A 15,102-nucleotide genomic window follows, 5' to 3' on the forward strand; every position below is an offset into this window, starting at 1 on the left:
GGGCCCCGGCCCGCGCGGCTCCTTCCGGGCTGGCAGCGGCGGCGCTGGGGGCGGAGGACCACGCCGAGGGGCCGGGCGAGGCCGGGCGGCGCGGCCCCCGCCCCGCGCCCGCCTCCCGCCCGCCTCCCGCCGCGGGGCTGGGAGCCGCGATCCGCGCGTCCGGGGCAGGCGGCGCGGGCTGCGGGCTGCGGGCTGCGGGCTGGCGCGCGGGGACGGCGGGCGGGGGCGGCGGCGCAGCATGGGCGGCCCGCGGGCCTGGGCGCTGCTCTGCCTCGGGCTCCTGCTCCCCGGGGGCGGCGCCGCGTGGAGCGTCGGGGGAGCTCCGTTCTCGGGACGCAGGTAAGGGCTGGGACACCCCCGCCTCGTGGCTCGGCCGGCCAGGGCTAGGGGGAGCAGGGGCTCAAGGACCCCTGCCCGACCTCGGGGCAAGCCCGGGCTGGGGAAAGGGACCTCCATCCCGCACCTCGGTGCCAGCCCGCGGGGGGCGGGGGGCAGGGATCCCGAGCGCACCCTGCTAGCTGGGGGGAGCCCCCTGCACCATGTGTCTGGAGCTGGCCGTCCTGAGAGCCACCCTCAGCGAGGGAGAGCCGGAGCAACGAGGGTGACGACCCCACGACTTCCAGGGGTCCCTCCCTCTGCATCTGGGAAGGGCCCAGGACACCTCCATCCTCCCGGGACCCCCTCCTCTTTGCCCTGCTCCCGGCTCTTTTTTTTTAGTAGCCTGTTACTTATTTCCCTCAAGGCAGGACTGAGGTGGTGTCTCAGAGCTGTGGGTCAGGACTGGCCCCCTGGGACCTGGCATTTTGGACAGAGACAAGAGGAAGCGCTGCCTTCCTGCCGCTGCCCGGGAGCTGGGAACAGTGTCCCCGGCTGCCTTGGCGCAGCGTCTCCCAGGGCTTGGCGCTGCGCTGGTCATCTACACGCAGCACCTTCCTCCGTCCTTCAAGTCCTGAGTGAAGTGGGGGAGCAAGCTGAGGCCGGGGTGGAGCATTAACCCAGAATCTTTAGGCTCATGGGCCCTTCATAGAAGGAGCTGGGATTCGAACCCATGTCTTTCTGGATTTAAGGACTGTGCCTGGAACCCGCCCGGCCCCTGTGCCACAGCCCCGAGCCTCGCTGCAGCCCCCACCTGGCCCGGGTGCCCTCTGGAGGGCCAGCCGCCGTTGTCCAGGGCAGACAATGCCGACTCTCCGGGCTTTTTCATCCCATTCAAAGGCCTGCCCGGCCCCCACCCTGCACGGCCTCAACGCTTTAAGCCTTTTCAGAAATTCCCTCTTCCCCGTGGTCAGGGGCCAGCATCCCCCTCCCGGGTTAGCAGGGGCAGGTGACATGGGCAGGGCTGGGTGGAGGTGGCCCCGAAGTTGGAGACGGGCACGGACAGATGGCAGGTGTCACAGCCACCGCCTACCGACCACAGCTGACCTGGGCACATTACCAGTCCTTTACCTCCAGAATCTTCCCAACTGCCATGGGCCATGTGTTTTTAGGGTACCCGTTTCATAGAGAAGGAAGCTGAGGCCCAGAGAGAATACGTGAGCCCGAGGATCCCAGACGCTAAGATGACCAGTCCCTGAAGTCGGAATTCCCAGCCCGGGCTCCTGGACACCCCCCGCCCCCATCCCCAGGGTAGGAGCGGGATGTGAGCCGCAGCGGCTGTGGACAGGTACCTGGTGCTCACCGGGGACCGCCATCACCCCATCTGCTCAAAGGAGGTTGTCACAGTGACCTGAGCCACCCAAAAGCTCTGAGGACAATAGCGCCCCCATTTTACAGATCAGAAGACTGAGGCCTAGGAAGGAAGGGGGGGTCCTGAATCCAGGCCAGTCGGTTTCCACAGCCAGTATCTTTTTCACCCCAGCACCCACTCGAGGACGGAGAGGGTTTGTCAGCTTGCGGCGCCTGGGGTGGGATTCAGAGAACAGTTTGCAGGTTGTGGCGAGAAGTTGGGGGATCTGGCCTCAGACCAAACAGGGCATTACTCCTGGGTCTGTCACCTGCTCTGTTTGTGATCTCAGACAGGTCACTTCATACCCTGGGCCTCAGTTTCCCTCTCTGCCGGGCCTGTCCTGAGGATGGACAGCTCCTCCATGGAGAGGACCAGGGCTGGGCCTGGAGCACGGCAGGCCCTCCTCAGTGGCTCCTGCTATCACCAGCTTTAAGGGGGGGCGGGGACCCCGAGACAGGAGAGTCTGGGCACCACAGCTGCCAGGGCCCGCGAGAAGGGATGCCAGCCTCCCCTCGTGGCCCCTGTCCCAGCATCTTGGAGACAGCATGGGGATGCCGTACCCCCTCAGCCCTCCCTCCACCCCCAGCGCGGCACCCCAGGCGCCCCTTGGCAGCTGAGGGGCCAGAGACAGAAAAGAAGCTTTGTGCCTGGGGAGGGGGAGGCCCGGGAAGTCGTCCAAGGGGCCGCCCCCAGCCCCGGGAATGTGGCAAGACTTTGAGACCCCCGGAACCCAGGCGCCTGGGGGCCATGCCAGAGCCCTCTTGGCTCACCCCCTGCCCCCGCCAGCTCCCCCAATCCCTGCTGAGGCTGCTTCCTGCCCCTCTGAGGTCCCCCCAGCCTGAATCCCAATATCAGTGCCCGGGGTTCTGGAGTTCACGTGATCACCCGGCAGCCCGGCCCCCACCTTTTCCCGTTCTGGCATTGGCTTCCTTTGGGCAAACCCTAGAATCAGGGAGATTGGAGAACTGGGAGATGGATGGCATCCTCTCTCTCAGCCCCTCTCCAGGGGGGCTCAAATCCCAGCTCTGTGCCCACTTGGTGACCTGGGCAGGTGACTTCTCTCAGAGCCTCAGTTTCCCCTTCTGTAAAACGCAGAGCCTCACAATCCCTGTCCTGCAGTTGAGGGGAGGAGCTTGTTCAGAAGGTGCCATGTGGGTGTCCCCAAGCCGAGGGAGCCCAGCCGCCAGGTGGGGACCCATGTCTGGGCCGTGGCCCTGCAGTCCAGGAACGAGGACGGACCACGGCTGCCAGCCGAGCCGTTGGCATGACACCTCTCTCCTGCCGGAAGAGAGTCTGCTGCCCCCATTTGCAGATGGACCAAGTGAGGCCCAGGGGGTTCAGGGCCTCGTCCAAGGTCACCGAGTCAGGAAGCTGCAGAGCCAGGACTGGAACTCCGCCCCTGGTGTGGGGTTCGGGCCTCCCTGCCCCCACCCTGCAATGCTTCCTTTCTTTCCTCTCCTTTTCATCACGGCCCTTGGCCCCTGGCCCGCTTGGCTGCCTCCTGCAATTAGCCCCTATCACTGTTCCGGATCACAGCCCTGGGCCCCGTAGAGACAAAGTCTCCTGGGCCCCTCGTAGCAGGGGGTGGAGGGCAGGGGACCCCAGGGGGGTGGCCAGTGCCAGACTGAGCTGGTCTGGCCTGTTTTGTCCTCTCCTGGAGGCCTCCAGGAGCCCAGGAAGTGCTGAGTGGGCAGCACTGCAGGCCCCCAGAGAAGCCCTGGGGCCTCCTCCCAGCGCCTGCCCTCACCCATCCCACCAGAGGCAACCCAGCCTCACCTGGCTCTTGGGGAGCTCCCCACCTGCCACACCCCAGGAAGGGAAGACGCCAGGGACAGCAGTGCCTGAGGCAGAGGGTTCCAGAACTGCACATGATTTCTCTGCTCAGGGCCAGCGTCTGTCATTCAGTCATTCAGCAAACATCCCTGAGCCCCCTCAGGCTGTTCTCTGTATTGGCTGGGTCCCTGCCTGCGCCCTTCCCCCAGCAGCAGTGGGAGAAGGGAAAGCTCAGGGCTGCAGTGGGCAGCTGTGGGGGTGCCCAACCCGGCTCGACTTAGCTGTGGGGTTGGGCTCCAGGGCAGGGGGAAGGGGACCTTGGTGACCCCCTGGGGGAAAGGGGGAAGGGCTGACCTTGAACCCAACCCCAGCCCAGCCCGAGTGTTCTCTGACATCTAACACGCCTCCTAAGCAGGGGACTCGAGAGATCTCCAGCTTGTGGGAAATAAACTGGGGAGCCAGGGAGGGACCCACATGGGGGAGGTTTTAATTAAGGAAGAAGAAAATAGTTTTCTCTGGCTCCCCCTGGTAAAAAGGGGGGCAGCTTGTTTAATTGTGGGGAGTCACAGGCCCACCTATCCCTGCCTAGTCTTCTCCTGCCTTTTTTTTTTTAAGACTTATTTTATTTATTTCTCCCCACCCCCTCGTTTACACTTGCTGTGTCTGTTTGTCTCCTTTTGTTTCTTTAGGAGGCACCGGGAACTGAACCCAGGGCCTCCGATGTGGGAGGGAGGTGCCTAATTGCTTAAGCCCTCTCTGCTCCCTGCTTTGTTGTGTCTCTCATTATGTTCTTCTTCTTTGTCTCTTGCTGCATCAGCTTGCAGCACCTGCCCATCGTGTCAGTTCACTGTCTGGCTCATCTTCTTTGGGAGGTACCAGGAACCTCCATTCCCTGCCTTGTGGTGTCTCTCCTTATGTTTTTCTTCTTGTGTCTCTTTTCGTGGCAGCTTGCCATGCCTGCCTGTTGCACCAACTCTCTGCCTTCTTTAGGAGGCACTGGGAACCAAACGACAGACCTCCCATGTGGTAGGCAGGAGCCCAATCACTTGAGCCACATCTGCTTCCCTCTCCTGCTTTCTTGGTATGGTCCAAGCCTGAGCATGTGTGTTTTTTGTGTGTGTGAGAGGGAGTATCTGTCTGCGTGGACATGTGCAGTGAGGAAGGTTGTCTGAGATTATATGCCCTGCTAGGCCTGCCTCTGCCTGTCTATGTACATGAGAGGTCTGTGTGGGTGTGTGCTGGTGTGTGCATGTGTGTGAGTGCTCACGACCCTGTGACTGCAGGTGTGGATCTGTGAGCAGGGAAGACAGTTGTTTCTGTGGCTGCACGTCCTGCTGGATTTGCTTTGGCCCGTGTGAATGAGATAGTTTGCATGAGTGTGTATATGTGTGAATGCACGTGCACACATGTATCAGCACATGTGTACACCGATGCATATGAGTGTGTCTGTGTGCAGGCTCCCACTGCCAAGATGTTTGTGTGTGCATTTGTCTGTGTGCACACACAAGTTTGTATGTGCCTGTATACACATGGTGTGTGTTCACATGCGTACACTGCACATTTGTGTGTACATGTGTTTGCATGTGTGCACACTGTGCGCATGTTTGTGTGTTTGCATGTGTGCATGCTTGCGTGTGTCTGTATTCTCACGTGCGGTAGCCACTCCATGCCCAGGGGCTTTCCCCCTGCACCCAGAGCCTCCAGCGTTTTCCTCTGCCCAGGCTGCTTCTTGCTCACTCCCTCGCTCCTTCCTTCACTCACAGGGCGGCCAGGCCAGTGCGGGGAATGTCACACCAGCCCCCTGAACTTGGGCACCAAGTTGTATGCATTTTTCTGGGGAGGAGCCACAATTTATATCAATTTCCTGAAGGAGCTTTGGCCTCCCCTCACAAACAAAACCGACAGTTCAGGACCACTGCTCTAGAGACCCAGAGGGCCTGTGGAATGAAATGTTTCTCCTCCCCTCCCCTCCCCTCTCCTCTCCTCTCCTCTCCTATTTTATTTTTAAATTTCCAAAATTTACAGACACTTTGTACTCACCAAGCAACAACTACCCTCCGCCCCCCTCCCCACCATCCCCTGGGAACCTCTCCTCTACTTTCTGTCTCTAGAAATTTGCTCTGAATCCTCACCTGCTCGTTCTGAGTAAAGTTTCTAGCCTTGGGTTACGGGCTCAAGCTCTGGGGTCAGGGGAACTGTGCCACTCATCTCGGACCCCTGAGCCTCAGTTTCCCCATCTTTCAACTGGTGAACCTGAGAGAGTGCAAGAATTCAAATGAACTAGTGCAGGATAGCCCTGGGTGTGGCACAGCGAGGAGGACAAACGGTGGCAGCTGGAGAGCCCCTTTCTACCCCCTAGAGGTGACAATCCCGTGTGTGTGCATGATTTTCCCTCGTTTTACGCATACATAGTTGTATATGTGCATACATATATAAATAGCCTTTTGGCTTTCTCTTTCTCTGTCTTTTTTTAGTAGCAAGGCAGTCATTCCATGTCTTTCGGGCTGTGCTTGCTTAACCAGGTTTGGTGGCTGGTTCTCGAGCCAGCACATGGAGACCTTGGGCTGGGAAACAGCGTCCTGTTTTCCACGAGCGGCCGTCCCGTCGTGGTTTAGGGTGTTGCCAGTTTTCCTGCAGCCGGGACCTGTCACCTCTGCCATTGGCTGGCTGGCCAAGGCCTCTGTCTAGTCCTGCCACCTCATGGGGCCAAACCAGACCATCCCTTCTCCCCAGCCTTCCCACCACCATGCCTCCCCCTAGGCCTCTTCCGCTTCCTGGACCAAGTGACATAGACAGGCGAAGGGACTTCCCCAGGGTCCCCCAGGGCGTGAGTTGGCTGGTCCCAGCTGAGGACTTCCTTCTCCCTGTGGAGCTAGGCGGGGGCGGGGCAGGAGGCACTGGGGAAAGGCTGAGGTTTCAGGTGACCCCCCCACACCCCCACCCCACCAGACTTCCCTTCGTGGCCTTGAGCCCAGGGTCAGCGGGTTCCCAGGCTGAGGCCCTCACAGAGCCATGGACCGTGGCTCGAGGAGATGGGGATGAGACGCGCCATCGAGCCAAGACCCCAGGGGTGGGGTCATAGGTCAGGCCGAGCCATCCACATTCCTCGGTTCAAATCCCGACCCCATCACCACATACCAGCCGTGTGACAGGACCAGCTGTCTTCACCTCCCTGAGCCTCAGTGCCCCCCTCCCTGTGAAATGGGGGCGCCCCTGCCTGCCTCTCTGCGGGGGCATGGTATAAATACCCAGAGCACACCACCGGCACTCAATGTGTGCAGCTACTGGGCAGTTGGAGAAGTCAGTTCCCGATTCTTGGAATACCGCTCGTGCATCCCCACGTCCCTACGTCACGCTAAGAGGGCACAAGGATAAGTGAGGCAGGGCCTCTGCTCACCAGCCGGAGGTGGGGGGCAGGCACATGTTTAACTGAGCGCCGTGTGTGTACTGAGTGCTGCGGGAACCAGGGCAGGGAGCCCCTGCCTGAACAGGAGTGGAGGTGAGAAGGGATACAGGTGAGAGGGGGCAGCACAGCGGGGCCTGGAAGGCAGGAGGTGCCCGGTGGGGACCTGGGAGGAAGGCACCCAGGCAGCCGGCCCAGCCCGAGCTGAGGCTGCGGGGAGGTGGGTGGCAAGGACGCAGGGCTGAACTTCCGTTTCATGATGCTCCCTCTGGAGAGAACCCCACTTCAGTCTTCCCCCTGCAGCTCACTCCCCAAGACCTCCCTGGAGCCCCCAGCAGAGCTGCTCCTTCTAGGACCCTGGAATTCACCCCTCAGCCAGGGCCAGCACAGGGACCCCCACTGGGGCCCAAAGGACTCTGGGAGCTCGGGTCTCTCAGCCTTGGGACTCACCGACCTTCCCGCCCGCCAACCCGGGGTTGTGGGCCGGGGCTGGGCGTGACCCTGCGCTTCCTTCCCTTTGGGTCTATTTCAGGAACTGGTGCTCATACGTGGTGACCCGCGTCATCTCGTGCCACGTGCAGAACGGCACCTACCTCCAGCGGGTGCTGCAGAATTGTCCCTGGCCCATGAGCTGCCCTGGGAACAGGTGAGCGAGGCCATCGCGGCGGGCGGGGGGAGGTGGGGGAGAAGGCGCTGAGGGGCTTCGGGTGGGCAAAAAGGCCTGGCTTGGGATTGCCCAGAGAACACAGGGCAAGGCTGGGACCCCAGGGCTCGTGGTGCAAAGGCGGTGACCTGTGTCAGTTCTCACACCTCCCCTTGGGCCCGCAGGCGCCTCTGGAGGGATTCCTGGGGTAGCTCCAACATGCACCTGCGTCCCTGGGTATTCACTGCGGGGGGCAGGGCGGCCCACCTTGCAGGGGCTTCCTGTCCCGTTGGTATCCAGACCCCCCTGGCTGGAAGGGGGAAGTGGGAGAGCCAGATTCCAGGATGCAGAGGATCCTGGAGGCTCTGGGTTTGTCCCCAAGGGCAGCCAGGGCAGTGAGAGAGGGGGCAAGAGACCCTGGCTGAGCCAGGTCATCTGGTCACTCTTTCAGCTACAGGACCGTGGTGAGACCCACATACAAGGTGATGTACAAGACGGTGACCGCCCGTGAATGGAGGTGCTGCCCCGGGCACTCGGGGGTGACCTGCGAGGAAGGTAGGCGTGCCCGCTGGCTCCCACGGTGGGGTGCAGGCGCGTCCACGTGTTGCTAAGTCAGGAGATGCTGCACACGATGTGCACACCGCCATGCAGGGAGCCCGCTGCACGGCGTGGCGGGACGAGGCACGGCTGCCTGCTGACCCCTGGGCGGTGGCCGCGGGCTTCCTGGGGGACTCCCTGGACCCCCAGTGGGAACTTGGTGCATGCTGTGTCGCTCGCCTGTGAAGTCACGCCCTCCCGAGCCTGTCCTCCAAACTTGGAGTAAACCCATGCAGACGTTTCTATGTCTAGACATACACCCCAAGAAAACCCCAATTTATTCCGGTCTGTGGCTCAGCCAGGCAGGAATGGTGTACCCTGCAGGTGTGGGAAACTGAGGCACACAGCTCCCGAGGGAGCAGAGTCAAGATTTGAACCCCATACAGCCTGGCTCGGCTCCCCTGCCCCTTCTCCCCCCACCCCCCACCCCAGGGCACCCAGTGGACAGAGCGTGTCCCAGACACAGGGACCCGCATGCCTTCTCTGCCCACTCACCTCTGTATGCAGGTCAGGGTGGCGGGGGCCGAGCACCCAGCAGGGCAGGGAGGAGGCAGCCCCCCCACACCGGGACCCAGCCCCACTGTCACCTGTCAGCCTTGCGAGCACCTGCCTGTCTGCCGAGCAGCCCTGGCTGCTGCCATCCCCGCTGCCTGGCTGAGGGGAGGGTTTCCAGGCTCCTCGAGAGGGCGGACTGGCCTCGAACCAGCCCCAGAGCCAGGACGGCCTGGCTGGAGGCATCTTTATGTTTTGTTTTGTTTTTTCATTTTTTGTTGTTGGAGGCATCTTTTTTTTTTTTAAAGATTTATTTTTTATTTATTTCTTTCCCCCCTCACCCCGTTGTCTGCTCTCTGTGTCTGCTTGTATTCTTGTCAGCCACACCAGGAATCTATCTCTTTCTGTTGCGTCATCTTGCTGCATCAGCGCTCTGTGTGTGCAGTGCCTCTTCTGGGCAGGCTGCACGTTTTTCTTTTTTTTTCAATCTTTTTTTTTTTTAAAGATTTATTGATTTATTTATCCCCCCCCCCAGTTGTCTGCCCTCTGTGTCCATTCGCTGTGTGTTCTTCTGTGACCGTTTCTATCCTTATCAGCGGCATTGGGAATCTGTTTCTTTTTTGTTGCATCATCTTGTGTCAGCTCTCGGTGTGTGCGGCACCATTCCTGGGCAGGCTGCACTATCTTTCGTGCTGGGCGGCTCTCCTTACGGGGCGCACTCCTTGTGCGTGGGGCTCTCCTACACGGGGACACCCCTGCGTGGCGCGGCACTCCTTGCGTGCATCAGCACTGCGCATGGGCCAGCTCCACACGGGTCAGGAGGCCCGGGGTCTGAACCTGGGACCTCCCATGTGGTAGGCAGATGCTCTATCCGTTGAGCCAAATCTGCTTCCCATGGAGGCATCATGGGAGGCAGCATGTTCATGGGAACATCGGTCACTGGGCACAGCCTGATTCTAGAAATAGAAGCACCAACAGGTGAAAGCGCGGCTTCCGGTTCCAGGGCCCTGGCCGCTCACAAGCCGCTGTTTGTAGGTGCTTCTGCAGAGCTCTGTGCTGCACTTCACCTCCCTGCACCCTAACAGCCCCAGGTGGTTCTCAGATGGGGTGACAGAGGCACAGAGGGGTGGGGTCACCTGCCCCAAGACACACAGCTGGGAGGGGCAGGACTCCTGCAGTGAGGAGGGGGCAGCCAGAGCGGTTCCAGATGTGGGGTGAGGGAGTCAGCCCCCAGTGGAGTGAGGGAGGAGTGGGGCACCAGAAGGGTCCCCTGGAGAGAGGAGGCCCCGGCTGGAGTGGCAGAACAGATGGACATTGCCTGGCGGGGTTAGCCCCTCTCCTCCCCTCTGGGGGCGAGAGGGGAAGAGACGCCCCCGGGGAAGAGGGGAAGGTGGGAGCGCCCCAGGGGCGGCAGGAGGGGGTGGTGCCAAGGAGGCCACAGAGGAGCCAGTGGTGGGGAGGGGTCAAACCCCGGGGTGAGGGGGCTGCGGGCCCAGAGGGCAAGAGCAGGGGCAGAGCCTGCCGAGGCAAAGGCCACTCTGTCCCTGGCTCCGCTCCCCAGGGCAGACCTTCGGGCCCCTTCGTGGAGTGGGCGAGGACAGGTGGGGCAGCACCCAGACCCTTGAGTCCAGCTGCCCAAGGCCGAGTGCCCAGGAGCCGGGCCAGAGGACGGGCTCCACGACGGGCAGGGTGGGGGGCCAGGCCGGGGCTGAGGCCTGCCAGCTCCACCGTGGGGGCTTCATTCGGGTCCCCGCCCCGGGACGCAGGCGTCCAGCCACGGGGCCTTGGGCCGGGCCCCGCCCCCCGCATGGTGCAAGCCATGGGCTGGGGCAGGCGGGCTGGGGGGCTCCAGCCGCACTCTTCTTGTGCCCACTCGGAGGGAGGAGCTCCTTCCAAAGGGCACCTAGCCGCTGAGTGGAGTCGCAGGAGCCGGGCTTTCCCCCCCACAGAGCCTCAGTGTCCTCACCTGTGAAATGGGCAGGTTGGTGGCCCACAGTGGGAGCATGGGAGGGGCCTCTCCCCGCCCCCCCAACAAGGACAGGGGCAAGGGGATGCCGGGCCTGACTGTTCTGGAAAACTCCTCCGCTGGGGCCCGGGGAATGGGGGGGGGGGGTGGCGGGAAAACAGGGACATGTTGCTGTCCCACCCGAAGCCCAGCCCTTCCTCCTGACAGCTGGGTTCAGCTGGGCGCCCCCCAGCTGTTTCCCCTGCTGGTGACCACCTCGTGGCCTGTCCAGGGCTGTGACCTGACCCTGAGGCTGCAGGGCCCAGGAGCCAGCCTGGGGTGAGCCAAAATAGGAGGGGGAACATCCGCCATTCCCAGATCTGCAGCGCTCTGCTGTGTGACCTGAGGCAAGTCACTTCACCTCTCTGAGCCTTGGCTCTCTCTAGAAGTTGCCTGGGGTTGAGAAGTGGGGATTCACACTTGGTACATAATGGAGACTCAGTAACTGGCTTCCTTTCTGCACCCCGTGCTGGGGCTTCTGTGGTGACCCAGCAGGCACCACCCCACACCCCCTGCCCCTAAGACCCCATTTCTCAATCAGGACCTTTTTTTTTTTTAAGATTTATTTATTTCCCCTCCTCCCCCTCCCCTGCCCTGCTGTTTTTGCTGTCTGGGTCCATTTGCTATGTGATCATCTGTATCTATTTCTCTTTTTGTCTTCTCTTCTCCTTTTTTCTCCTCTAGGATTCACCAGGATTCGTTCCTGGGGAACTCTGATGGGTAGAGAGGTTCCTTGTCAATTGCACCACCTCCGTATGTTCTGGTCTCTGCTGCGCTTCACCTTAACTCTCCCCTTCGTCTCTCTTTTCGTTGCGTCATCATCTTGCTGTGTGACTTACTTGAGTGGGCACTGGCTTACCGCGTGGGCGCTCGGCTTGCTGCACAGGCACTGGCTCGCCACACGGGCACGCCTTCTCTTCTTCCTTTTCACCAGGAGGCCGCAGGGTTCGAACCCGGGCCCTCCCATATGGTGGGCGGAGGCCTTATCCCTTGAGCCACATCCGCTTCCCTCCATCAGGACGTGACATTTATGAGGCCAGCAGGCCCCCAGTGAAGGACTTCACACTCCAGCCCTGGATTTCTCAGGGGCTTGTCACTCTGTGGTCTGGTTTGAGGCTCAGGAGAACCCCACGAGGAAGTGGCTAACAGGGACCCCATTTTACAGATGAGGAAACTGAGGCCCAGAGAGATTAAGGGACTGGCCCGGGCTCATTTAGCGCGTGAGTGCCAGGATTGGGACCTGCCTGACCAAAGCCCCTGCCTCCAGGCCTTGGGGGCGGGCTGGGCGGCAGTGAGGGAACCCAGCTGACACTCTCACCTGGCCGCCCCCTCCTGCTGGAAACCAGGGGCCGGAAGGGCCAAGGCCCAAAATGTACCCGAGGGCTGGGCAGGGGTTGGGCAGGGACGTGCACAGCGCCAGGGCCACGTCAGGAAGATGGGCAGAGCCCAAAGTCACCCTTCCTGGAGTGCCCCGGGCCAGGAGCTCTGCTGAGGGGCAGGGCTAGTCTGGCCACCATGTCAGCCTGTCCCAGGGTCTCCTTGTAGATCTCCTGCCCACCAGCCCCATTGTTCAGATGATGAAAGTGAGGCTCAGAGAGGGTGTGCTTCTCACATAAGATCACACAGCAATAAGCTTCATAGTTGGGATCCTCTCCAGGGCCTCTCTGATCGGAGGTCTGTAGCGTGTGTCATCATGCCATGTTACAGAAGTTCCAGGTGGGAAACTGAGGCTGGGAGGGGGATGCCTCTCTCAGAGTCGGTCAGGAGCAGAGCAGCCTGACTCCAGAGCAGGCTGCGGACGTGGAGGGTGAGGCTGGTGGGATGCCCAGGTAGGAAGAGGTGGCGGGGTCTGGGCCCCTTCACCCTCCTCTCCCGATGGCCGATGGCCATCTCTTACCACCTGGCTGGCCTGGGCTCAAAGACCCCCGACCGCCCGTCTTCCCCCTGATGCGGTCCCCCCTCCCGGCCCCTCGGCCTCTCCCGTCACCCGGGGATGCTTTTCACACACACTTCTTGCCCTCTTACTGGGTGCCGGGTGTGGTTGCAGGTGTGTGCCTGACTTTGCCAGTTCAGATCCCACGGCCAAACGCTGCTCGAATCCGCCACGTCCACCACCGTGTCCGCTCACGCTCCCATCTGGGAGGCTCGGCAGCCGCCACCACCTCGCCCCCAGTCTCCGTCCTCCACCCCCAGCCGGGACAGCTTCTCCCTCTGCTGTCCCCAGCTGCCCCTGCCCACTGGATCGAGGCCCAGCACCGTGCCCTGGCCTCGCCCATCCTCCGTTTGACCCTCTGCCCACAGCCTTGGCAGTAGCTGTCCCCTCTGCCTGTCACCCTCTGGGTGTCCCCACCCGGTTATGGCATAAAGCGGGTGCTCAAGGAATGAATGAAAACCTCCCCTTACCCCAAAGAAGGCCCAGCCCTGACCTCAGCCCTTAAGCTCCAGCCGCCTGCACCAAATATTTACATTTGCAAAGTAAATTCCCAGCAGGGGCTGGCAGGGGATCGCTGACTTGGGGGTGGTTTGTGAACAGGAAGCCTCTTCCTTGATCCCCTCTCTTAAGAGAGGTAGAGCCCAGAAAGACACCCCCCACCTCCACCTTCTCACTCCCCCATTCCCTGCTTAGGACGGTGTCGGGGTTCTTTGGAAAAACAGAATCAGCAGGGGACATCTGTCCATAGTACGAGATGTATAAGAGTCTCTCACGTGACAGCGGGGCTGCACAAGTCCAGGTTCCGCAGGCAGGCTGCAACCAGGGGCTCGAGGAAAGTCCAGTGAAGCCCCTCGATGAGTTTCCGGGAGACGTTGGCTGTGCAAAGACGAGCTGGGAAATTGTCTCTGAGTGCTGAAATCACTTCCCCTTGTAAGGCACTCAACTGACTGGAATAAAGCGTCACTCGAGCTGCCGGCAGTCTCCCTGGTGGATGTAGATGTGATCAGCAGTAAACTCACCCGTGACTAGAGCCCGTAATCGTCCTCCTATTACAGTTAGCCCGGGGCCGGCTTGACCAAACAGCTGGGCACAGCTACCTGGCCGAGTGTTCCCATTAGCCTCAGCATCCCAGGCGGGGTTCAGTTCCCCGCAGCTCTTGTGATCCTGGGCGGGCAGCTTCTCTCCGGGCCTCAGTGTTCTCCTCTGTCTCGTGGGGTGTTGTGAGGATCAAATGGGGAGGGGTCCGTAGGCCTTTTAGCTCAGGCTCAGCGTTCAGCCCTGGGCAGAGGGAAGGGGGAGACGCTTTGGGGCTTACGAGCTGGAGGCAGCCGGCCTCGTGGAGCTCAAGACAGGGAGTGATGAGTGTGCTTCAAGGGAAACCTTAGCACTAGGTGGGTACCCTGGCCTAGCTAGGAAGGCTTCCTGGAGGAGGTGGCACGGGAGCAGCAGCTGTGGCAATCTGGAGCGGGTGAACAGGGGCCTCCCAGATAGTGGGAAGCGGCCCACACTCAGGCTTCCGGAGCGGGGGTGGTGTTTGTCGTCCTGGGGCCAGCCAGGGCCTCTGGCCTTCAGGGATCCTCCCGGGAGCACCAGGCCCGGGCAAGGGGCTCTGAGCCCATTACGGCCTCCTCCAGGGGCCGAGCCCAACACCCACGGGAGGGAAGGGGCAAATCCGTCCAACCTAAGACCCTCCCCCAGCGGCGGCTTCTTTCCGGGGAGTGTGTGGGGTGTGGGTGGGTCTACAGCCTCGTCATTCCCTCAGGAATTTCTGTCCATTTATCAGAATTGGGGAGAGTGTTTTGGACGATTTTTGTGAACCCTGCTGCAGAGCCAACCCAACATTTTCTGGTCTTTGTGATCAGCTTTATTTCTTTCCTTTTATAAATTTTAACTCGCAGTTACCTCAGGCCCTGGTCATCACGCTGTGTTTTCTGGTTTTCTCTGACTCCTGGGGAGATGTCCAGAAGGAAATGGGTTAAAAAAAAAAAAAAAGTTTCTAGCCACAGGTTCCCAAATTAATCATTTGGGGGCACCTCCGCATGATACTGGAACACGCATGCTCATTTTTAAGGCAGCCCGATCTGCTCTCTAATACAACACTGTGCTTTCACTCTGTTTGCTCACTTTGAATTCCCCAGCGGGAATGGGGGGCTGACCTGCGATGTGGGGTGGCCCAGGAGAGAGGAGGCAGGCCCTGCAGTCAGACCAACCTGGGTTCAAGTGCAGGCTTAAGACCTGCAGGGGCTGCCAGTGGGGGAGCCTTCCTGTGTCATTTTCCTCCAGGGGGAAGAGGGGACGAGTGATATTCACACATCCGTTTATCTGATCCTAGAGGGGCAGTACTGAACCACTCTGTGCCTCAGTTTCCCCATCTGTAATGTGGGGGTGATACTAGCACCCACTCACAAGGCTCCGAGTGGATTCGTGAGTTAAGACTGCCAAAAGCGCTTAGAAGGTTCCAGGCGCAGAGTGAGTGCTGAGCAAGGGCTAATTAACCTCCTAAGTCCCCGCACGGGGCCATGGCTCACCT

The 15,102-nt window shown here is 60.8% G+C and overlaps 1 protein-coding gene across 11 annotated transcripts in view; it reads left to right on the plus strand.

Annotated features, from left to right (window-relative positions):
- The first annotated feature begins 200 nt into the window (after positions 1-200).
- EMID1 (EMI domain containing 1) overlaps positions 201-15,102 on the plus strand; it is a 36,977-nt gene continuing 22,075 nt past the window's right edge. For 5 of the 11 annotated variants that reach the window (XR_009181876.2, XM_004461713.5, XM_004461717.4 and 2 more), the window contains exons 1-3: positions 203-339; positions 7,435-7,548; positions 7,997-8,100. Coding sequence is in view for 9 of the 11 variants with exons in the window: in XM_004461713.5 (XP_004461770.1) it covers positions 239-339; positions 7,435-7,548; positions 7,997-8,100 (319 nt within the window). In the remaining 2 variants the exon portion in view is untranslated. Of the gene's footprint in view, positions 340-7,434; positions 7,549-7,996; positions 8,101-15,102 lie in introns of all 11 variants that reach the window. The other 6 variants (XR_009181875.2, XM_004461715.5, XM_004461716.4 and 3 more) reach the window with 2 other exon arrangements.

This window comes from Dasypus novemcinctus, chromosome 19, assembly GCF_030445035.2.
Source record: "Dasypus novemcinctus isolate mDasNov1 chromosome 19, mDasNov1.1.hap2, whole genome shotgun sequence".
Taxonomy (NCBI): Eukaryota; Metazoa; Chordata; class Mammalia; order Cingulata; family Dasypodidae; genus Dasypus; species Dasypus novemcinctus.